This window comes from Equus przewalskii, chromosome 13 (genome assembly GCF_037783145.1).
Source record: "Equus przewalskii isolate Varuska chromosome 13, EquPr2, whole genome shotgun sequence".
NCBI classification, from domain to species: domain Eukaryota; kingdom Metazoa; phylum Chordata; class Mammalia; order Perissodactyla; family Equidae; genus Equus; species Equus przewalskii.
The window spans coordinates 29,718,505-29,743,189 of record NC_091843.1 but is presented as its reverse complement, the minus strand read 5'-3'; the positions used below and the strand labels follow the sequence as shown (position 1 = coordinate 29,743,189).

The 24,685-nt window shown below is 40.2% G+C and overlaps 1 protein-coding gene across 1 annotated transcript in view; it reads left to right on the top strand.

Annotated features, from left to right (window-relative positions):
* Window positions 1-5,719: 5,719 nt before the first annotated feature.
* Window positions 5,720-24,685, top strand: part of STK32A (serine/threonine kinase 32A) — a 114,314-nt gene continuing 95,348 nt past the window's right edge. The window contains exons 1-2 of the mRNA XM_008523193.2: window positions 5,720-5,957; window positions 10,019-10,166. Coding sequence (XP_008521415.2) covers window positions 10,115-10,166 — 52 coding nt within the window. The 5' untranslated portion in view covers window positions 5,720-5,957; window positions 10,019-10,114. The remainder of the gene's footprint in view (window positions 5,958-10,018; window positions 10,167-24,685) is intronic.

The following is a 24,685-nucleotide window of genomic DNA, read 5'->3' as shown; positions in this document are numbered from 1 at the left end:
GAAACTTACCTAAACCATTTGAGTTTCTATTTTCTGTTCTGAAAACGGAAGATAGCACCACATAATTTATGGGTTTGTCACACAGATTAGATAAAGTGACATGAGTACATATTGCCTCTGTCACATCTAGGTTACTGCACTTGCTATTTTCTCTGCATATAGTGCCTTCCTCCTCCACAACCTGGTCACACTGAAGCTCCTTGGTCTCCTTGAACACAACCCACTCTGTTATCTACACAGCTTTGCCCGTGCTGCTGCCTCAGGATGGAACACTCTTCCCCTCCTTTGGACAACTAACTTGTACTCTCCTTTCAGGACTGAGCTCGGATATTGTTCTGTGACACCTTTGTTTACACCCTAGACCAGACCGCGAACTTCAGGCACATGCTCACGGAGCACCCTAACTTCTCCTCTCCCAGCCCTGTCACCCTGCATTGAAATTGTCAGTTAACTTGACCGGTGTTTTAGATAACGAGCTCCTTAATATAAGAATCTATCTTTTCAGTGTTACAGCCATGTCTCCTAGCAGGGACCTTTCAAAAGCAGCACAGCCAGTGCTGATGAGCTGCAGTGAGATGGGCATTTTTTCACACTTTCTGTACAAAATAGAGGCATTTGGTGCATTCATAACAATGCAACTATCAGCTACCCCTCTGTACCAGGCATTGCACCAAGTGCTTTCATGTCTTATCTCATTTAACCATGCAACCCTCCTTGGGAGTAGATCCAGTAGGATCCTTATTGTACAGATCAAGAAATAAAGACTCTCAGAGTCGAAACGATTTACACGAGAGCATGAAGCTTTAGGTGGTGAAAACAGGAAACAAACCTAGGTCTGTCTGATGGTAACAATATTTTTTTCTCAACAACATTGCTCTATTGTGCAAGTTTTCTGGAGAGTAACTAAATTATTCACAGCTTACTGAATGCTGTGGAATAAATGAGCACATGGATGCATATATGCAGTAGGCACCATAAATGCTCCTTTCTTCTGTGATTTAACTCATACCCGTTTTTCCTCTCTTTCTCTCTTTCAGTTGATTACTTTCTAGGGAGCATGTATGAGGAAATACTTTGATACTATGTCTATCTTTTCTTTTGGACGGGATAAATAAAATGTTCCCATTACATCTTAGGGTTGTTTTCCTCTCTCTCAATTACATGATGTCACACTCACGGCTGAGTGGCGAAGACAGCATGATATGGATTGTGCACGCACTAGAATGCTTGCTCCTCAAGAGTCAGGACTGGTTTATTTATCTTTGTGTCTCTAGCTCCTGGCACAGTGCCATCCCCACTGTAGACAAATGATAAACCCTGCAGGAATGGGTTATTAAAGGAATCATGAACTTGAGGTTACAGAATTTGTAAAGGCAGTTTAGAAACTGTAAATGGCAGTCGTTCAACGAAATTGAAAAACAAAATGGAGGGTCTTTGCAAAGATAATACCTAAAAGAAAACTTCAGGAGGTTAGCACACGCAGTTTCTAAAAGTGATTATATTGGCAGAAACGGACAAACCAAGTAAAACTGAGCATTGAATTGAATTCAACAAATATTTGAGAACTTCCTAAATATGGGACATTGTGCTAGGACCTGATGATTTATTTTATAACTAAGGAGAATATTTTTATTGTTACAAGGGAGAACTCATCTTTTTAGTACCTGAGAATAATTTGTATATCAGACCAAGAGAAAATAAACTCTGTCTTACGTGGAGAGGTGGAGCGATTTGCTAAAACTCCACTCTAATGCGGTCATGAACCTGCTTAACACACCTGAGGGCTTCCCATTGCCATCGTGTTTAAACTCCAAGCTGTTCTTCATAGTATATTGGTTCTTCAGATCTTTCTCCATCCTCTTTCACTCCCACTCTACTTCTTTTACTCCAGTCACACTAAGCTTTTCGTATTTCTCCCAAAATATTGTGCTTTTGTATGCCTCCAGTCTCCAGATCCGGAAGGCCTTGCTCTCTAGCTAGTAACCCTCCATTCATCTTTCAAAACACAGACCAAACATTATCAGAGTTCTGGCCCCTTCAGGCAGAACTAATTGGTTCGGCCAGTGCTCTCCAGGGGCTCCCACGTGGACATCTATCAACCTCAGGCTCCAGTTACTGCTTCCACCCAAATCACGAAATCCTCATGTCCAGTGATCATTTCTTACTTGTCTTAGTATATTTTGAACATAACCCAATAAAGACCCATTTACATCGTGAGAATGGTTACTGCTTTGAGGTGTATGTAATATGTCTTCTTTGTATTTTCCTCCTGGACTAAGAAAGGAAAAGAATGATGGAAAGAAACAAACATTTATTTACTTAATTAAACACTTTCTATGTACCAAATGCTAGTTCGGCCCTGGATATATAATGTTGGCCAAGACAGATGTCGTTCCCACCCTCATGGAACCTGCATGCAATGAGGGGAAACCTAGCAAAAAAGTTGCATAAGCAAATTAATTATAGTTTGTGATGAATGATAAGATGGAAGAAATGAGAGTGTGTAGTGGAGAATGGAGGAAGTAGTAGGGAAACAACTTTAGGTAAAGAGTTGAGGGACAGTCCCTCTGAGCTAGAGAAACGTGAGCTGATAGCTGAATGGTGAGGAGTACAGAACCATGTCCATGCATAAAAAAGAGCCATTCAAATGTCCTGGGGTAGGGACAAGTTGAGCATGATCTGCAAAGGACAGAAAGCCAGTGTGGCTGGAGGGGAATGAGCAGAGCAACACGGATCCTAGATGAAGGTAGACAAACTGGTAGGGAATGGAGAGTAAAAGGCCTTGTCTACTGGAGAAAAGAGTGTCACTTTATTCTAAATGCAGTGACCCAGTGGACAGCTTCAAGCCAAGAATGGTATGGTTGGACTGGTGTAGTATTAATGTCCGTGTTATAAGCCATGATTTGAAAAAAAAAAAAAAGTTTTAAAACTCTGGGTATCTGTCGGGACAACCTCACAGTTGACTCTTCACTTCATTCTCCTCTCCACTGGGGGGCTCCAGAGATTGTCAGCAGTATCTAGCCTGGTTAGTCTCCCAAGTAACTTTGTGCCGGTCTCCTCAGTTTCTCCAACAGCCGTGTTTAGGATAGGAATACTGACAAGAGAGGACGAGCAACTGAATAAATAAAAGATGAAGACACAATCAACTCTTTGCAATATGTCTGCATTGATAGAGTGAATATGAGATGGTAATAAGAATCACTATTTTTTGTATAAAACGTCTGGTATGTCAAGCCTTTACATGACTAAATACATTAGGACCAATTAGTAGTTTTATTTTAAGCAAAAATGACTGTACCAACAGAAGAACGATTTCTAGAACATATCTGAGAAGTTTTGGGGCAGAACCTGGTAGCTTGCTAATGAAAATGCCAGCCTCCACGGCTGCCTGGTTCTGAGTGCTTCCTCTGTGCTGCGCAGCACGATGCTAAATGCATTGTTATATACGTTATCTCATTTAATCCTCCATCAGTCACAGCTGATAGGACTGACCGTCATCCCCTTTACTAAAATTGAAACACGGAGGCTCAGGGCCTTTATGTGACTTGGCTGACATCTCAGAGCTATGAAGTGGTGGAGCCGGCATTTGGATGAAAGATTGCCCGACTCCAAAGCCCCTTAAGCTAGCCAGGAGATTTTAGTGAAGAGGCGCCCAGAGACTTCAGTTCTCCTCTCAGCCCACTTTCTTGCAATTTCAGTTTTCTCAGTGATAAAATGGATCTCATTATCTCCTGGGGGCAGGTGGGTGGATACCACATAGGTCCAACAAATCTGTAGTGCATTTCCAATGCCATGAACATAATCACACTGTGAACTACCAGATGTTACACAAAAACAATGTAGTTTTAGCCAGGTGCCTGCTTTTTGCCTTAAAAATAATACCCTCTCTGCAAAATGAATTCCTTAAAAATTCTATTATTTTTCTGAACTTAGGTGCCCTCTTTTGGAACTTGACAAAAATTCCACATTAAATGTTCATTTAGGGCATCTGATCCTCTCCAACAGGCTCTTCATAAGGAGTTGGCAACATAAGGTGACTTTCTACTGAGTTCTGTCGCGAACTCCTTAGGTGGCTTTGGGCAAATCCCTTTCTCAGGTCCCCAAATGCAAAAGGAGGGAGCGCGTTAGCTGAAGTTCAAGGTTATTCCAAGTTTTAAATTCCTAGAGTAGAATGTAATCCCATGGCTGAGATAAGAGAAAGAAGAGGAAAGGGACTGGCTTATAATATGACCAAGCAGTTACTCTGAAATATTTGTTTAAAGAGTAAATTATGGGGCTCTTGACCATGAGGTAACCACTCACATCTTCAACAATTTCAGCAGATATTTAAGATGCATCAGACACCATTCTAGGAGCTGGTACTGCAAATGGTGAACAGCCAAGATGGTCCCTGCACTCTGGGGAGCCACATCTACATGGATGGAAAAGTGGGAGTCTGAAACAGGCATTTCAGCCACAGGTGCATATTGTTGGACCAACATAGTTTTTAATTTTTTTTTTCCTTTTTCTCCCCAAAGCCCCTCTGGTACATAGCTATATATTCTTCATTGTGAGTCCTTCTAGTTGTGGCATGTGGGACGCTGCCTCAGCGTGGTTTGACGAGCAGTGCCATGTCCGCGCCCAGGATTCGAACCAACGAAACACTGGGCCGCCTGGAGCAGAGTGCGCGAACTTAACCACTCGGCCACAGGGCCAGCCCCTTTAATATTTTTTAAACTTACCAACGTTTAACAATAATGGGAAATTTCACATGGAAGTTCTCATTTCTAGCTTCTTTTTTGAAATCTAAATATTTGGCAACACTGAGCTGGCATTTCCACAAGCCGGGAAATATTGGAGCTGAATAGAAGCTGTCCCCACCCCACCCCCAGAGTGGACCTACCCCCTCCAGTTCTGCCCTGCCCCTAGCTGCCCAGGAGCACACAACCTCGCCATTTCTGTCAGCAAACTACGTGCCAATTCTCCCGTGGTTTAAGTGTGTGTGACCCTTGGATTAGTGGGATGAGAATAAGAAATTATTGCCGTCGTGTTGATTATTACAAAGGGGAAGGACAGAGAGCTGCTGTGGAAGAGAACATAGAAACTTCCAGTGGGATTGCCTTCATCTCTGTGCCCCTCCATCGCCTGCCCCAGCTCCACACGCAGAGGTTGAGCGTGACAAAAATACGTGGAAAAAATGGGACTGAGGCCAGGAGATCCAGGGTCTAGAAAAGGTTCTCTCCATGAACTGTTGTTACACTGGACAAGTATTTTCCTTCTCTGTGCCTCAATTTCCTCAGCAGTAAAACGACGAAATCGGCTAGACCAGGAGATGCGTTGAAAGATCCTACTTGTTGGGACCTGCACAATTCTCAGCGCTCTCTTGGAGGTCTCCCAACACCCCGAGGAACGTCTTAAGGGAAATCCTGCCTTTCCCCATCTCAGATCTGCAGCTCATACCCGCCAGCACCGTATCCGGCATCCTCGGCGGCGCTGCCGGGTACCGGGGGGAGGGGGGTTCGCGTCGGGCCTCGGGCCGGGAAGTCGGGGCGCGCTCTGCGTCCCCGCGGGATCCCCACCGCCGGCTCGGAGCGCGCCCGCAGCGCCGTCCTCCCGCCTCGCCCGCCCACCCCGGGCGACGTGCGACCCCAGGCGCTGCCCCTCGCCCAGGGACTGCCCGGTCGTTTGTGGGGAGGGCGCCGACCGCGGACGGCTGCCAGCTCGGCGCTCCCCGCCCCCTGCCCCGGCCGGGAGCCGCCCCTCCCGGAGGAGCTGAGCGCTCGGGCGGCGCTCGGACCCCTCGGCGGCCGCAGGTGCCGGCCCGGCCCCCCGCGCGCTCGCAGCCCCGGGGCGCCCAGGCGGCTAGGCGCATTTGCTAGCTTGCTCCTTGTTTCTCGGAGTTCCTGTGTTAGCCCCTGCTCCCCCAGAAGCACCCGTCTGAGCTTCTTGGAAGGCGTGAAGGGAGAGCCAAGATCTAGGTGAGTGGTGGTCTAGATGCTTTCTTTTAAATAAACCTGCCTACTAAGAGCACTCTTGGGAAGCTAGGAAGTGAAAAGGGAAGAGAAATAAGACAAAGACGGGCGGTCAAGATAACCCACCACGACCAGAGAGAGCCGGGACCACTCCTAGCTTCTCAGCTGTTGGTACCCCACCTCGTCGCGCAGCCTCTCATTGTTTCAGGTCCAGACACAGGCCGACTTCAATAAATATTTGCTGGGTGGTAAGTGTGGGAGATTTTTCTGCTCGTGTCTCTTATCCAGCTTCTAACAAGCAAAAACTGCCTTTGATGCTTGGCTTCATCGCCACAAGGATTTTTTCCCCTGAAGCTGAAGGATTTGAACATTTTTACACAGATAAATAAAATGTGATGTATTCACACAATGGACTGCTATGCAGCATGTAAAAAGAAGAAATCTGAGCTGTGGCGACCAGCATGCCTAGATCGCAGAAGTATAATGGTAAATGATCCCAGTAAGATGAAAAATATACCTACTCTATAATGCCGTTTAGGAGACTTATTTTAAAGCACACGTCACGTCGAATTGTAGAAAGTGGACTGTAAAATATATACCAGATTCATGATTGTGGCTATCTTTGGGAAGTATGAAAGGGGAATTAATTTGTCATGAAGGTTAAAGTGGAAATAATGTTTACCTCTAACTTTTAATGTAAAAAAATGATGAAGCAAAGTTGATGAAATTTAAACAGTACACCTGAGCATGGTGTTAACTTGGGTGTTTTTCATGTTTTCTTTCTTCCCCGTGTTTATAAATATTTCTCAGTTTAAGAAGTTCTGTTTTTCAAATGCAACCAAAATAAGTTATGCCTCTGAACGTGCTGTGGATGAAACTTAAACAGTTCTATCAGAAGTTGGTTCTTGCATCACAAGATAGATTCTTCAATTCCTGAAGATAACACCTCTTTACCTATGGAGCCTTAGCTGCCTAGAAAAGCTCACCTGTTGACAGCCCCCAAAAGTATAGGCCAAAGGTCAAATGTTGGCATTGGAGAACAAGTCTGCAGTTAATAATCTGATATTGGCTAGGTCAAGATAGAATCTGGAAATTCCCTATGTTCCTGTAAGACACATTGTTCTTTCTCTTATATTTTCTATGTTTAAGATGGTCATTTCCATGGGTGGTAACTGTCTTCTTGATGTCTTGAAATGATGCTTGTGGAACACTGCAGATTTAGTACCAGGAGGTCAGCAAGGGTGTGGTGTTTGGTAGAAGAGAATCCTATAGCTCTTCTGGGTCCTATTCAGCAGAATGGAAAAGATGTGTCTCCATTTTCCTGCCAGAGGAAGTTTGATTTCTTTCTGGATACAAGGGATAGTTATCAAATTCGCTTATCCACATGGGGAGAAAAAGAGAAAGGCAGTTCTAGACTGGATTTGGTGTGACAGGGGCAGTGGAGAAGCCACCACCCATTGTCCAATCCACCTCCACCTCCTCCACACATACACAGCAGTGGGTCCTTGTTTACGTATTTTCTTGCTGCTAAAAAATTGCTGGATCTTTGGTGAACAAAATTGTCTACCCATCAGAATGGAACTCTGAAATGTGGCAAATTGTGATAATAGTCCTCTCTCTCTCTTTCTGCTCTGACAACTTGCAAGGTCAAAGCTTGGTACATCTTGTGTTGCAGGAAGACAGGCTACTTGAGTAAAGCCTGCAGTGTTAAGAAAAATATAAGAACGACAGGATTGGGGTGTGGTGTGAAAACTGTGTGTCTTGAGGTTTTATGCACAAAATAAGAGAATGTAGCTACAGCGTGCAATGTTAACAATTGCAATTCCTTAAAATCAATGTTCTCTTTAGGAGCAGTGCTCTCTAATGTCATCTGTGGTTCATCCCTTGCACTATTCCCCACTTATTCTGGACTCTAAATGTAGTAATAAAACACACAGAGCACCCCATTCGCTTCTCCCGAGCCCACAATGAAACACTAAGGCACCCCACTTGCTTTTTTCTCATCCTCTTTTCCGCTGGAATTAAAAGCCCTTTGTTTTTTAGCCTGGAGACACAGTTGAGTTCTCTCCATCTTCCTGATCTCAGCAATCCCCCTGAACTTCCTCCGGCCACCTGTTACCACCTGCCCGCTCCCCACCCCTCTCCCATACCTTCTAATTGGTTGCTTCCTAATTGCTGACTCTTTCTTTGCTCTCCATTTAATGATTCTTTTAAAAGTCCATAAGGCATCTTGCCAGCAGTTGGCTTTTAGTATGAAAAGTAGCATTTCCTTAATGAGTCTGCCTTCAAAATGAAGGCTTTACTTATATTTTCCTAATGAGAAAATGAGCTTTTCTTCTAGACTTGCTTAGGGACTTCTCAAGTTCTTTTTCAGTAACTCATCCTTAGACCAGTTTCGCTTGAAACACTTTCTTCAATTCTGCCTCTAATCTGTATTTCCTTCATGTGTAAAAAGTCCAAGAGGAAATCAATCAACAGGTGTCAAATTAAAAAAATAATACATGATAAGGAAATACTGCTCCTGTTAAAACAGCAGTAGCTAACATTTATTCTTTGCAAATTATGTGCCAGGCTTTGTGCTGGTACCTTACCTACATTGTCTCGTTAACTATATCCCACAAGCTCTATTTGTTCCATATGTGAAATTTGCCCAGGCCACAGAGCTAAAATGAATCTTTAAATATTGTTTTGTATAAAATCTGGATCTTTATCCTGTTTTTGGTAGATCTGAAGATCTGGCCCCTGGTCCCCTGCTTCCACTTAGCAACAATCTTTTTTTTAATTTTTATTTATTTATTTTTTTTTGAGGAGGATTAGCTCTGGGCTAACTACTGCCAATCCTCCTCTTTTTGCTGAGAAAAACTGGCCCTGAGCTAACATCCATGCCCATCTTCCTCTACTTTATACGTGGGACGCCGACCACAGCATGGCTTTTGCCAAGCAGTGCCATGTCCACACCCGGGATCTGAACCAGTGAACCTGGGCCGCTGAGAAGTGGAACATGCGAACTTAACCGCTGCACCACCAGGCTGGACCCGCAACAATCTTTTTAGATCTGAGAGCAATGACGTCTTTTAGATGGAGCCTGGATGTTCCAGGTCACCAATGTCCCCACCAGGCACTATTGTCTTCCACCTGGTCCACGTCACTGATTTGCATTTCTCCCTGGCTCTTGTAGGCATCCGAGCTTGTGATTCCTAAGGAGGGCCTGTTGTTTCTCCCATTTTAGAGATGAGAAGTTAATTACGGGCCCAAAGCTATTATCAGGGTCAGTTTTAGAACCAGAACTCTAGAGGCTGCCTCTCCTTACCAATTTCAGGGAAAGTAAAATTCTTTATGATTCTGTTTAAAATGAACAAAGCCATAAATGTACATTTTTTAGGGTTTTTTAGCTCTCAAATATATCATTTGATCTTCAGAGTGGCGAACAATTATTGAGCACTTAAGCTGTGAAAATACTTTACCTATTGTCTCATTAAATTTAATTTATTAAATTACATTTAATTTGCCTTTGAGGTTAGGACCATTATCATCTTAAAGTTCAGGGGAAGAAAAAAGGAAACATGTTTAGTGAAATTCGGCAGCTTGACGGTGTGGTCAAGCCCAAACTGAGACCTTGTCCCCTTTACATTGTAGTACCTTCCAGGGTACTACAGAAAAGACAGAAGGGAAGGTATTTTTATGACTGAAAAAAATTAAAATTGCTGATCACATATCAAAAAAAAATTTTTTTAATTAACATATTTTCTCAAAAATATGGAGAGTCACAATAAGATACTATTTTTATCTTATGGTTGTTAAATAAAGCATTGCTGACCTCATTTTAAACTTGTCTTCAGACTTAGAAAAATATTTTGCTTTCCTCCTTCTTTGTAAGTCCAGGTCTGCTACTGAAGAGGCCATGTAGTGGGTTCTCCCAGATGCTTGATGGTCTCTGTTATTTCTGAAATTATCATTTTCAGGCACAAAATGTACCCTGCTGTGGTACAGGCTGGGTTACTATTTTGGCCACAGTCGGTACTCTGAGTTCACCATACTGAAAGACACCATTTCTTTTTCCCTCCTAGATATCTAGCTAAGGCTTCCAGACCTCTTTTGCATGAAGATGAGTGTTTGTGTCAGGATAATGTAACTGGAGGATCCAGGTGTGGGCCAACGTGACCATGGGAGCCAACGCTTCCAGCAGACCGCCAGTGTTTGATGAAAATGAGGATGGTAAGAAATGTATGATCGTTGAGTATAAAATACTATAGAATTTTGCAGAATTCAAATACAAGCTCCTAGTTTCATAAGTGAATTGTAATCTAAAGGCAAGTATCTAGAGACCAGTGATGTTACTTGATTTTTCCGTCTCTAAAATGGAAGACAAGTAGGCTTGGATTTCATTTGTTTGGTTCACTGTACTACTTATGGATTCAGAGCGAATGTTATGCATGAGGCTGGTCCTCAGAGAACAGAGTAGGAAAGAGAGGCCAGCTTCATGCTTGTAGCTTGCTAGGATATGTGTCATTTTAAGGTGTTAGGATAGCATTATAATGAGAAAATACAGAAATGTCTAAATCTTCCCTAAGTCAGGAAGCCTTTCTTCTCATGGCCTGCCCAAGAAAGCTACAGACCCAAGTGATTGTGGAAAATGGAATATAAGGCACCACTTTATAAGTACTGTTCCTTTAAGGGACTCTGGAAAAACTAGATTGGGGTAGAGTTAGGCTTATGGAGCAAACAGATCTTTCTTAACAGCCTGTAGGTGACCATCTTTTTGTCGTCCAGGCCCCAGCAGCTCCCATAAAGGGAAGAGCCGAACATAGCAGTTTGTCTGGGCTTCCCAGGGGGCAAAGCTCTGAGTCCATTCACACAGTAGAAGGGAAATTCTACCTACTCTGAGAGCATGTCACTCTGCCAGACATGAGGAGTAGAGTAGGCAACAAGATGGCCCTTGCCTTGCCCTTGTGAGGACCATGATCTAATGGTGGGAGGCAGACAATAAACAAACAAATCCACAAACCAGATAACTTCAGACAGTGTTAAAGTGCACCACGGAAGTGACTGAGTGATGTCATAGCGAGTGACAGGGTGATGGTGGAGACCGTGTTGGATAGGGTGTGGTCGGGTTTGGCTTTTCTGAGAAGGTGACTTTTGAGCTGAAGCCTGAAAGATGAGAAGCTACTCATGCAATGACATGAGAAAAATAGTTCAAGCACAGGAAAAAGCAAGTCCAAAGTCCAAATAATGACAAAATGGAGAAAAACGAGGTGTCTATATCATAACATTCTGATGAGTATGAGTTTGTATTTTATTAAAAGGGACTATATTTAATTGCCAAATTAATTTGTTTATTGACAAGATTATTGAGCTTTTGGAAGGAAAAGCATGCCAATCTGGGGAATTTCCTTTTTTATATATTATAAGTTAATGCTGTAAAGTTGATTTGGCTCCTTTCGTAGCTCTGGATTGAGCAAAGGTAAAATTTGATTTGATTGCTGTGAAGCTTCTGACCAAGAGAAACAACTGCAATGAAAAAGCAGTGACTAATCGAAGAATATGAATGCCTATATCATTCTGATTTGCATATTTGTATATAAATAATCAAACCGAGCCAGAATCTAGGGCACTTAAACGAGCCAATTTAATTATTTAAAAAACATTGCTGAAAAGAATTCCAGTATGTGGTGAAAAGTATTTAATATTTCCTTCAAAGTGTTTACTATTCTCAATATATAGATTTGGGGAGTAAATTTGAACCAATTTTCCCAAGTAATATTTCAAGATTTCCTTTGATGGAAACATGTTTTGGTTCACTTTGAAGATGATGAAGGAGTAAGATAAGATATTATTGGCTGTCCCTTAAGATAAGCTACTTTTGCTAGTATTCATCCTGACACTGTATTTCATGTTGTTCCATCTGGTATCTGATCTTGAAAGAATCATTCTGTTAGTTACTTACGTTTATCTTTAGTGAAAACGAAGTATAGGATTTACAGTGCTGTTGAACACACTAAGATTTGCTTATTCAATTTCTGAGTCATCTTTTACAAAATAGATCTCAAATTATGGTATTATTTTGTGGCTTTAGCTTTCACATTTTAGTGCAAATCTAATTACTTTTTTTTATTGTGGTAAAATACGTATAAGAAAATGTACCATTTTAACCATTGTTAAGTGTATAGTTCAGTGGCACTAAGTACATTCACATTTTTGGACAACCATCACCACCATCCATCTCCAGAACTTTTTCATCTTCCCAAACTGAAGCTCTGTATTTAATAACAATTTCCCATTCCTTCCTCCCCCTCACCACTGGCAACCACCATTCTACTTTACGTCTCTATGGAACTGGTTATTCTAGGTACCTTATCTAAGTAGAATGATGTAATATTTGTCCTTTTGTGTCTGGCTTATTTCACTTAGCATAATGTTTGCGAAGTTTATCCGTATTGTAGCGTGTATCAGAATTCCATTCCTTTTTAAGGCTGAAGAGTCTTCCACTGTATGTATATACCACCTTTTCTTTCTTCTTTTATCCCTTGATGGACATTTGCCTGTTTCCACCTTTTGACTACTGTGAATAATGTTGCTATGAACATGGGTGTACAAACACCTGTCCAAGTCTCTGTTCTTAATTCTTTTAGGTATAGACTTAGAAGTGGAACCGCTAGGTCATACGGTAATTCTTTGTTTAATTTTTTGAGAAACCACCACACTGTCTTCCACCTAATTATGTTTTGTGTTTTAATAATGGGAGACCACCTAGCATATATATTGGAAAGACATACACAGGTTCAAATCTCAGCTGTGCCACAGACTAGCAAGCTGTGTGTTTCTATGAGAAAAAACAAAGGGTATATAGCTTGATCAACCACTATCAAACGTTAGAGTCAATTTGACTAAATTATAAGGTGTTCAAAGAGGGACTTGAAATACCATGAAAGAAGTCCCAAAACCTAAATAACTACTAGTGAATTCCCTTGGGAGAGGAAAAAATCTTCTATTATGCAAGTCATTAAACCCCAGTAAGCCTCAATTTCTTCATATGTAAAATGCAATAATTGGGCATGCTTCATTGGGTCATTGTTAGGATTAAATAAAATAATGCAAGTAAACACTTAGCAAGGTGTCTCACATAAAGTAACCACCCAATTAATGCTAGTTATAGCATTATTTACTAGTGTCAGAGTCTCTTAGCTACTCTTTGAACTACTTCAACCCCTGAAAGAAACAAAATAAACTAAATGCAACCCTGTAGATGCCATAGTCAATAGGACCTATTCACAATCCTATCGATGGAATTGGATTGACAGAATGGCAGATTTTATGGATTCTGCGAAAACCTATATAAAAATCCTCTAAAAAGAGCCTAAGTTATTGACTGCACACAAACACAGTCTCATCTGATTTCTCTTTTATAACCCCTGGAGTGATTGTATTGTCATTTAAGGCAAAATTAAGAACTCATTGGGCTGAAAATCAATAAACTTTACTTTTGCTGATGTAAGCCCAATGCTGACTAGTTAAGTAATCCCACTTGATCAACAGACACCTGACAATTGTTCCCCATCCCCAACTACCATATGGATACTATGAGAAATAATAATGCTATAACGTCTTTAAGTTTTCTAAAAGAAATGAATAAGAATGCAAGTGATACTTATTTTTAATGTTTATAACTCTTATTCTTCAAGTCAGCTTTATTTCCTCTCTCTGAATGCAGCTGTTTTGTTTTGTTTGATGTTTTCTGTGTTTTTTTGGCTTGTTTTACTAAAAACCCAACACTTTAGAAGTCCAGTCATTGAGATTTTCAGGCAAATTTCGAAAAAGAAATTCTTTAATAACAGGAGAAAGTGGACTTGTTTGTAATTCAGGGTTTAGGCAACAGAGGAGGGTCTTGCAATCATTATAAGTAGTATGTATATAAGGGTGATAAAGTTGGTTTAATTAAACTGAGACAACTTCCTTCTGGAGTATTCTAGCTAAGAAAAGTTGGCTTTAGGTTAAAAAGCTGCTACAAAGAGTTCATCAAGGCCCTGAGTTTGCAGAGAGAGCTCAATTATTGCATTATTCTTTGGACTTGCTGAAAACTCAGCGTTCTACTTTCTTTTGGCAGCATTCGTCTCCTAGGATATGTGACTGTTTCCAGTTTTCCTACATCTTCTTTGGTGACAGAGGCCATGAGTCCTTCAAAATGTTGGACCAAAAAAATTGGCCACAGATTTACAATCCAAAAGCAAGGGGGGGTTCCTGAATTGATTCCAGCAATGAAGGACTTTGAGATCTCCTTCGTTATTTTGATGTCTATGCATTGCATATTTGTGCCCAGTTGGCTAGCCAAATGAATTTCAGACTTTCCCTTCTCCAACTAGCATAACGTTGTCTTAGATTATTTACTATTTTGCATTAAAATGGTTGGGAAAGTAAAAGAAAAAATTCTCTAGCGAGAATTGGCTTCTTAAAAAATTGTCATCTTGGACAGTCTAACATTTAGTGAAGGCATTTGTCATAAGTAACCTCAGATCCAACAGTTTATAGCAACGAATACTTTTAACTTGTGAGGTTTTATTTCCCTCATCCCAAGGAATTGGAAGAGTGAGGGACGAAGTAGACGGCGAAGAAAACAAACCTCGGTGACAAGCTAGTGCCTCCAGTGTGCATGTTCCCTGAGTAGTGAGTTATGAACACATGTTTATAAGAATCTACTCAAACAAATTTATGAGACTTAAATCCTGCCTTTGGAGATTCAGAATGCTCATTAGTATATTAAAGGCTCTGAAATGTCTCATAATATCGAAATCTCAATTTTCTTATATTACGTTATTTCAAAATGAAACCATTTTTGTGGAAAACCTTTTAATAACTTGTGACATAGTGTTCTGTAGATCTCAGTTTGGGAAATGAAAAGTCATGATGATATCCACTCCTTTTCTTTTAGAAATATCATTTCTTCCCATTGATTTTTTTATCCCTGGTTTAATGGCAACAGATGATGACATGCAAAATCCTTTCAGCAGAAGAGTGATGAAGTTCCTCTGTAAGGTGGCTTCACCACAGGTTCTTCATGTAGCACAGTTCACATTTACTTAGGTTAATGAGTAAAACACAAGATAGCGCTGTTTCATTCTGGGATGCTGGATGTTTCTAGTCAAAGTAGGAATTAGATTTGGAGATTTTTTTTAAGAAACAAATGAATTAAGAACATTTAGTTTAGAGAGTGTCTTATGAACAAATTACAGTGAAATAGTTGCTATTCTAACTCTTTATCCTACCCAAAGCTATAGACATTTTTCTTTTTCACCTTGAAATTACCTGGGTTGAAAAACTAAATCTGTAAGCCGGTTTCAACATTGAGACGATGTAGTCGGTGCTCCAAGCCTCCTGTCTTCAATGAGAACCAGAGGGAAGGCCTTCAAGGGCTCTGATTTTTGCTGTACGGCCTTGAAGATGCAAACTTAATTACAGTGACCAGTGTTAGCCATCAATTCACCAGAAATTTCAACTATGCATTGCTAAGTGACCATTCACGGAAATTTCATTTGGAAACACACACGCAACAAGCAAATGATGGAATAATATTCTTGTTAAAATAGGACATTGAGCACAGTTTATATGGTGAAAGGACTGGGAAACTTATGGTTATAGGTTTTGAATTCAATAGACTGGGACAGGCTTTATTTTTTCCTCCTGAACTATTTCTTCTTTCCTTTCTGGAGGCATATTTACAGTTAAATAAGTAATATTAACCTTGTTTTATACTTGAATGGCCTGTATGTTTTGTTATTTCTGAGAATGATTTAAGCAGGGGTTGATACACTTTTTCTGTGGGTGGTTAGATAGTAAATATTTTATGCTTTACTGTTCATACAGTCTCTGGCACAACTACTCAACTCTGCCATTGTAGCATGAAAGCAGCCGTAGATAATGAGAAAACAAATGAATGTGGCTCTTTTCCAATAACATTTTAGTTTTGGGCACTGAAATTTGAATTTCACATCATTTTCACTTGTCACAAAATATTCTTTTTTTCCCCAAGAATTTAAAAATACAAAAGCCATTCTTAGCTTATGAGCCTTATAAAAATAGATGGTGGGTTGGATTTGGCCTGTGGGCCGTATTGTGCTGGCCCCTACTCTACAGCATCCTGCAGATATTTATTAACATTCATTGGGAGTGTCTCTGATACCCATCCATAACCCTCTAGCCTTAAACTGAGAGACCGGGCAAGGAGACTGACATCTGTTCTCTGTAGATGCTTAAGGAATCCACTCTTTAACGACTCTCTTTTGTTTAATCACTGTGAACCAGCGGAAGTACTTGGACCAATAAATCTAGTGTTTTGGAGAATAAAATATATTATTTTTGTAATAGATATTACTTGATAGCCATATAGACTGGGTTCAATTAAATGGGTGCAACCTGTAATTCATTTGAAATATCACTAGGTAGAATTTATTTCCTACTAAAGGTATTCATTCAACTGAGGGGCATCCAACAATTGAGAGTGTTGATCCCCTCATCCTGCCCCACCGTTCTACTTCACAATTTGTTCTAAAGAAATAGCCAGTATATTGCTGACTTCTGAGACAATTAATGATTTGGGGTCCAAGCAGCAGGAAAAGAAGCTGTTGCTGCCCATTGCTTGGTCTTGGCACCAGTCACGGGTGTCAGTAAATCTCAGACTCCCTGGGGCACCGTGTTTCATAAAAGGGAAGTGCTGACTGTGCAAACAGAGGCCATCAATTGGCCTTGGAGGCTGCTTCTCTGGAGAAGTTCCAAATATATTCTTAAAGGACCTGCCAAGCTCCACATGTCTTAGTGGCAACCATTTGCTGCCAACAGTTTGAGATGTAAAGGGCTGGTAAGTAGTTTTTCATCAGTGGATCACAAGTGGCATATTCTAGAGCTGACCTTCAACATTAACTAATACCATGGTGTCGGAGGGGTTAAATTAGTGGTTTCCAGACACTCTGTGGACAAGTGCCAATCTAAGCAACAGTTTTCTTAGTCTGTGGTGAAAAGAGAAAAATTAAGGCACTGAAACAAGCTTTTCATGAAGCTAAAACTACTCAAATGTTTAATCCTAGGATTATATCCTTTCTTGTTGTGTGTGTGTTTAGTATTTAAGGATTGTGGAAACAGAAATTTTTTTTCATAGTGAAAACTTAGATGAGTGATCTGCCTCTCTGATCCCCAGTTTTCTCATCTGTAAAAGGGGGCTAACAATAGTGTCTGCTTAGTATGGTTTTTGTAGGAATTAAGAGATTATCCATAAAAAGTGTTCAGCATAGTGCCTAACACATAGTAATGAATCAGTAAATGTTAGCTATTATTACTACCATTATCATTAGGCATCATAGTTTTTAATGCCATTACTTGGGAAATAAATAAAAGCCACCCAGTGTTGGTGTCCCTTTTCTTCCCTAGTTTTTTTTAGGGGAATGGGATTTTCTAATCCGCAAAATCCAAATGTATAAGTGTAATTTTCAATAAGTTCTATGCAGACAACTTGTTTACGTATCTGAGATGGAAAAAAACCAAAACAGAACAGAAGTGACCTACTTTAATTAGGACAACAATATTCATTTAAGTGAAAGAGGACAGTGCCTGAGCTGACGGAGTGGGAATGGAGATGGAAAGCCGAGAGTTTATTCAACATTTATTTTTGATATAAAATAGTTGAGAGTTACTGATGGTTTGAATGTGGGGAAGAGGAAAGAAGAAAATCAAGAATGAATCCTAGGTGTTTGCTTGAGTAGTCAGGTAGATGGATGTGACTTTTTGCTGAGATGGAAAAGAGGGGCGCTGAGGGGGTTGGGCCATGTTGAGTCATGCTCAAGAGTTCTTGTTTGGATACATAGAATGACTGTGAGACATTTCAACGGTGATGTCAAGTAGGAGGCTGGGATTGAGTGGCCAGAGATGAGTGGAGAAGTCTGGGCTGGAGATAAAAAAGATGTGGTTTTCAAGTCTGTGGGGATTGATGAGTCTGCCTTGGGAGACAATATGAAAGCAAAAGGGGAGAGGAACCCTAATATTTAGAAGTCAGGAAGAGGAAAGCAATCCCCTGAGGAAATTGAGAAGGAACAGCCAGTGTGGAAGACAAAACATTTGTCCTGAAATTTAAGAGAGAAGAATGTTTCAAGAAAGAGGGTAGTCACATACAATGAATGCTCCTGTGTGGTTGAGTAAATAGAGAAATATCTATGGGATTAGGCAACCTGGAGGATATTGGTGATACTGACAAAAGAAGTTCAGTGGGTTGTGGAGGCATGAGCCAGACCATGGAAAGTTAGGAGTGTATGCGAGTTGAGGACATAGACACAGCAAGTGTAGTCAACTCTTTCAAGAAGTTTGGTCGAAAGGGAAGCAGAGAAATAAGCCAACAGCTGAAGCTGAATATGATGTTAAGGGAGGAATATTATTATTTTTTTAAAAAAGGAGATACTAGAGCAAGTTATGCTGATGAAAATCAACCAATGCGAAGGCAAGAGACTTTTAAGTCATGTGACCAGGAACCGGTGCAGGCCCACCGGGCACTGCATTCAGAAGAGCCCCACACTTGGGCTTTAATGCTTTGCAGTTGCTGCCTCTAAATTCTGACTAATTTTATCTTTGAATTTGTGTTTGTAAGTTAGGTCTGATGGGACAGTGGATCATGCCCCAGGGGCTTGGAGTCTTGGCTCACAGGCTGCTGCCTCACCAGGAAGGGTTCTAGTTGGTGCTCCTGGTGCTGCCCTGTCTCCTCCTGCCCTCTGTCCATGGCAGGGGTCTGGGTGCTGATGTTAGAATAATCAAGGATGAACACCCCCGTGATATCCCCAAATATGGCATGGTGGTGGCTGTCATTGCTACAGGCTGGCAGTTTGTCTGATCAGTGGCCATCTAGAGCCTGTCTCTTGGGCTTTCCTCCACCCTCACCTTCCCATCCAGATAAACGGGTGTATCCAGACTGAGTATGTTATGGAGTTCAGTTTGTAAGCAAGTGATGTGAAGGTGTACTCACCACCCAGTAACATTCCTGTTACGGATGGTGGCAGAAACGTCCCATAGTCATAATACACTTTATCATCAGATCAGCCAGCAATGTAACATAGCAGGAGGATTAAGCCACTGACTTGAAATCAAATAGCCTCATGGCTAGATCCTGAATCTTGATATAAAATGTATTTCATTTATTTCAGATATAGATATCATCCCAGGATGGCTAACCGGAATGGATTTATAATATTAAATAAACAAACGTAGGGAATTGCTTTTCATTAAGGATACAACACTCATGTGCCTCCCATTGGATCTTGCTCTCGGAGAGCTGAGTCATTTCATTTCACAGTGACATTCGTCTTCACTTCTACTGTAACTCAGATGCATGTCCTCTAGACCACGTTATTCCTGAAGTGTCAGGGGTTGATATGTGACACCTTTTCTTCCCTGAAGTTGACTATGCAGTTCATCGCTACTCTTGAGTTTTGCTTGTCTTCCTCTATTCATTTCGATTCCAAGAACAACAATTTCAGTGACTTTCATCCATGTCTTTCACCATTCGTTTCACCATCATTATTGTCATTGCTTATTCTTCGATCTTTTTTAGATCAACATAATTTGTATGATACCATGTGGGATAATTTTGATTTACTTTTATAAAATATTGAAGCTATGCCTCTTCAGAGAAGTTCTTTTTGATAACTTCTTCATTTTCTGTCCAGGGTATAACATACCAGCAAAAATGTTCTAAACTAAGGCTTGATTGAATCATTAAAAAGAATTTCTGTTTAAGTCTTATGTTCCTAATCAATAACTAAAATTGGCTTGCTTACTTTCCTCGGGGGGTTTCCACTGAAGACTACGGTGTCGATATTTCCTATGGTTAACATTTTGTAGGGGTATCTACTATAAAGGTAGATGAATTTTATTGTAGCTGTTCTTAGGAAATATGTATTTAAATGTATATTTAAAAGCAAGTTTTATGATTATAAAAGTAGTACATCTGAGTTATAGAAGCTTGGAAAATAAAATTAGGAAGAAAAAATTACCCATAATGCCTCAACCCACAGATAACTACTGCTAATAGTTTGGGGACGTTCGTTTTGCAAACTCCATCTCCATTCTGGCATCCTTCATCCCTCTTACCCACTATATTTTTCTTCATATTTCTTGTTTTAATTTATTTATTTGCCTTGATAATTGTATTTTTCCTCTCACTAGAAAGTAAACTCAGTGAGGACAGGATTTTTGTCTGTTTCATTCTCTTTTATATCCTCAATACCTACCTTGTTGGATAAATGAATACATTAATAGTCTTTTATCTGTGTATGTGTATAAAAGGCGTTTGATATATTTGGGATGATGTACTATGTACTTCTGTATCCTCATTTTCACTTATATCGTGAGTAGTTTATCCCAATTTCTTAAAATTTGTTGATTTCTTGAAAGTATAACTTAGTGGCTATGCAATTTTACAACATGACCATATTACAATTTAATGTACACACAGTTTTAAACATACCTACGTGCTGAAATACAATGGAGTTCTCTTAGATTGCACTTGCTTTTTTGTGATGTTTAATAATTTTTAATCCTGAAAAATATTTGGATGGCATAAGGGAAGAAATAAATATTCTTTATTTTGGAGTATTAAATCATCACTATAGTAAAATAATATCCAAAGCAATTTTATTTTTTTATTTAGATAGGATTAATGATAAGTATGAATATTATTTAATAAATAAATACAGTCACTTGAATGAGTTATGGAGATTTTTGCGCCATTTGCTCAAAGTTGATTTTTTTAAGCATTTTTTTTTACTGTGGAAATATATATATTACATAAAAATGTTTAAAATGACAAATTTTAAGTATAAAATTCAGTGGCATTAAGTACATCCACAATATGTACAACCATCACTACTATCCATTTCCAGAACTTTTTAATCATCCCAACCAGAAACTCGGTACTTTGTAAATAACAATTCCCCAAGTGCCCCTTCCTCCAACCCCTGGTAACTCTATTCCACTTTCTGTCTTTGTGAAATTGACTCTTCAAAGTACCACATATAAGTGGAATCATACAATATTTGTCATTTTAAGTCTGGCTCGTTTCACTTAGCATAATGTCTTCAAGGTTCATCCGTGTTGTAGCGTGTGTCAGAACTTCATTCCTTTTTATGGCTGTATAATATTCCATGGTACATATATCCCATATTTTGTTTATGCATTTATCTGTTGATGGACACTTGGGTTGCTTCCACTTTTGGGCCATTGTGGATAATGCTGCATGAACGTTGGTGTACAAGTATCGGAGTCCCTGCTGTCAGTTCTTTGGTGTATATATCTAGGAGTGGACTTTCTCAAAGATGCCTCAGAGTTCATCTATTACAGACATTTACCTGTGGGGCTGCATTTACCTTGACACGATGGGGGAGAATAAAGTTTCTGTTGCCTTAAGAGTATTTTTCAAGAAGGAACCTTGTGGTCCACTGATGACTAGAGTTAAGACTGTGCCTGATTCCTGAACCCATACATCACCCCTGGACATGCCAGAGCTTTTGCTTATCCATACTGAAGGGTAGGATGCTTGGAATACCAGGATCTGTCAGTTTATTTTTGTTCAAAATGTGCTGACAACGAACATTTCAATGGTCAGCAGATTCAGTTAAGGATAGAAATAACACACAGCAGAAGTACTTCTTAATCTTCCTCCTCTTAGTGCTGAGCTTGGCACCACAGATACCAAAGAATTACAGAACCCTCTCTTCAAGGATCTTAAAAACTGCTTTCTTGCCCTGCTTGACAACCTTCTCAAATATACTCCTTGATCAGTAGGAGTACACTTCCATCTATTCATCTATTGGCAGTAGAATTAGCCAGTCCTTCTTCTGTCTTTTAACATTTCATCATGTTTTTAAAAATGCCACTCACTTAAGTGATTTTTCCTGTGTTTTGAGATGGATGTGGAAAGCATGCGCTACTATCTAGTGGTAGCAAGCTTAGATTTTGGAGTCAGAGACACCAAATTAGTTTCCTATTATTAGTCTCCTAGGGCTGTCGTAACAAGTACCACAAACTGGATGGTTTAAGACAATAGAAGTTCTCAGCATTCTGGAAGCTGGAAGTCTGAAATGAAGTTATTGGCAGGGCCATGCCTTATGGAGTCCCCTAGGGGAGGATGCTTCCTGGCCTCTCTGTGCTTCTGGTGGCCCGAGGCATTCCTTGTGTTGTGGCATCATCATTCCAATCTCCACCTCTGTCTCCACATAGTCTTCTGTCTGTGTCTGTGTCTGTGTGCAGACTTCTCTCTCCTCACAAGGACAGCAGTCATATTGATTTAGGGGCCTAACTTACTCCAGTATGACCTCATCTTTACTTAACTAATTACATCTGCAACAACGCCATTCCCAAATAAAGTCACATTCTGAGGTACTGGGGCCTATGACTTCAACGTATATTTTTGGGGGATACTCAACTCATAACCAATATCCTTGATTGGATTGCTAACTCCGGCTATTACTAGATCTATGACCTTGAGCAAGTTATCTACTCTCTTCAAGTCTCAGTGTTTTACTTGCATTTTGGGGCTAATAGGTGAAATAATGCAAGTCAAATGCCCAGCACAGTGCTTCATATACTAAAGATTGGAGATTATCATTAGATTTGTGGAGGGGGCTTATACTCATGGTTTTATGTTAGGAGTCTGGTTTAGAAGTACCGTCTTTCATTTAGAGGAGATCTAATTGTTAACATGGGATATACAAATAGGATTCTGAGGAACCTGCATTTTATACAAAGATTAGTTTGGTTGTTGGCATTCTTTTTTCTCCTTGGAAAAAGGGTCCATGTATTCAACAGAGGAATCCATGCCATCTCCTCAAATTTAAGAATGTGCTTGCACTCATATTCGTGGTATTCTTGGGGTAGAAGGATACAGGGAACCTTCAGTCTAGAAAACAGAGCTGAGTCAGAGAGACAGGCAGATGTCAGGTGGAATAAGGGAGACCAGTGCTTACAGGAGTGCTTCTCCAAGTGTGGGACTTTTCTTAGGTCATCTCATTTTATCTTCATTGCAAATTCTGAGGAAGGTATCAGCCGCACTGATTTACAGAGCAGAGAAGTGAGACTCAGCAAGGTTAGAAAACCTGCGCAAGTTCCCACGACTAGGAAGAGGCAGAGCTGGGATCCTCACCCGCTCTGTCTGCCCCCAAAGCCCAAGGCGAGTGCTTTACATCTGCTCAGTATTTGCTCATCCTCTTACTAGTTAGACTCTTCACATTATCATTAGATGTAAATAAGAAAGCTATTATCTTCCCATCATCTGGATGAGAATACAAGTCTAAAACTTATCTTAAAAAAACACTAGCTAAGAGATGGCTATCTCTGACTCCTACTAAGTTCTTTTTTCCAAAAAAGAAAAAGCAAAAACAAAAATAGCTCTTGTTTATTGAATGCCTACTATACTCTCATTTCATTTAATCCCCACCACAGCCCTGTGAGGTAGGTATCATTCTGTCTATCTTAGGCTGAAAAATAAAATGGAAGCAAGACTTCCAGGGGAGATGGTGAGTGAAACTCCTTTCTCTGCTTCTGTTCCCCAAGGTTTGGCAAGTGTCATGTGCTTCTGGAAGAAGAGTTGAAGCAGGAGGTCTAAAATAAGGAGGATTATTTGAATATCTGTATAAAAACTGGTCATGTCCTTTCTACCACTTTGTCAACAGAAAAAAAAAGAAAAAATTTTTCTTCTCCACCCTTTCAGACAAGAGGATGATAGAATCTTTTCTGGAGATTTTGACCAAACCAAGAAGGAAGATATCTAAAGTTATTGACATTAGAGTTTTTCCAACTCAACATCTGGACCATAGTTCTCTAGACTGAGGCTTACTATTGACAAGCTCTACCCACATGCTCAGAAATTCCAAACAGGGGCTCAGGTCTCCACACTTAAATATTAGCAGACAACCGAGGATATGTGGAAAAGGCTTATAATAGGACTGACAGAGACTAAAACAAATGAGCAGAAAAAAAAGCAACTTAAGGAAAACGATCAGGGAGATGTAAATATAGCAACCAGAAATTTTTTTAAAAATAGAAAAAAACATACCCTATGACCCAGCCATCCCATTACTGGGTATCTATCCTAAGAACCTGATATCAGAAATCTCAAGAGTCCGTTGCACCCCTATGTTCATCGCAGCATTATTTACAATAGCCAAGACGTGGAACCAGCCTACATGCCCAGAAACTGATGATTGGATAAAGAAGATGTGGTATATATACACAATGGAATACTACTCAGCCATAAAAAAAGACAAAATTGGCCCATTCACAACAACATGGATGGACCTCGAGGGTATTATGTTAAGCGAAATAAGCCAGTCAGACAAAGACGAACTCTATATGACTCCACTCATAGGTGGAATTTAGTATATTGATATGGAGATCTGATCGGTGGTTACCAGGGAAAAGGGGGGGTGGGGGGAGGGCACAGAGGGGGAAGTGGTGTACCCACAACATGACTAACAAAAATGTACAACTGAAATCTCACAAGGTTGTAATCTATCATAACATTAATAAAAAAAAAAAAATAGAAAAAAACAATACCAAGAAGGCAGCCTTCAGAGAGCAAAAATTAACTTTAGGGGGAAAAAAATTACAATATGAATGGAAAGATTCAAAGAAGGTTTAGAAATTTAAGGAAATTTCCCAGAATAATGAGTGAACAGACAGAGATAGAAAATGAAGGGTAAATATGAGAAAAT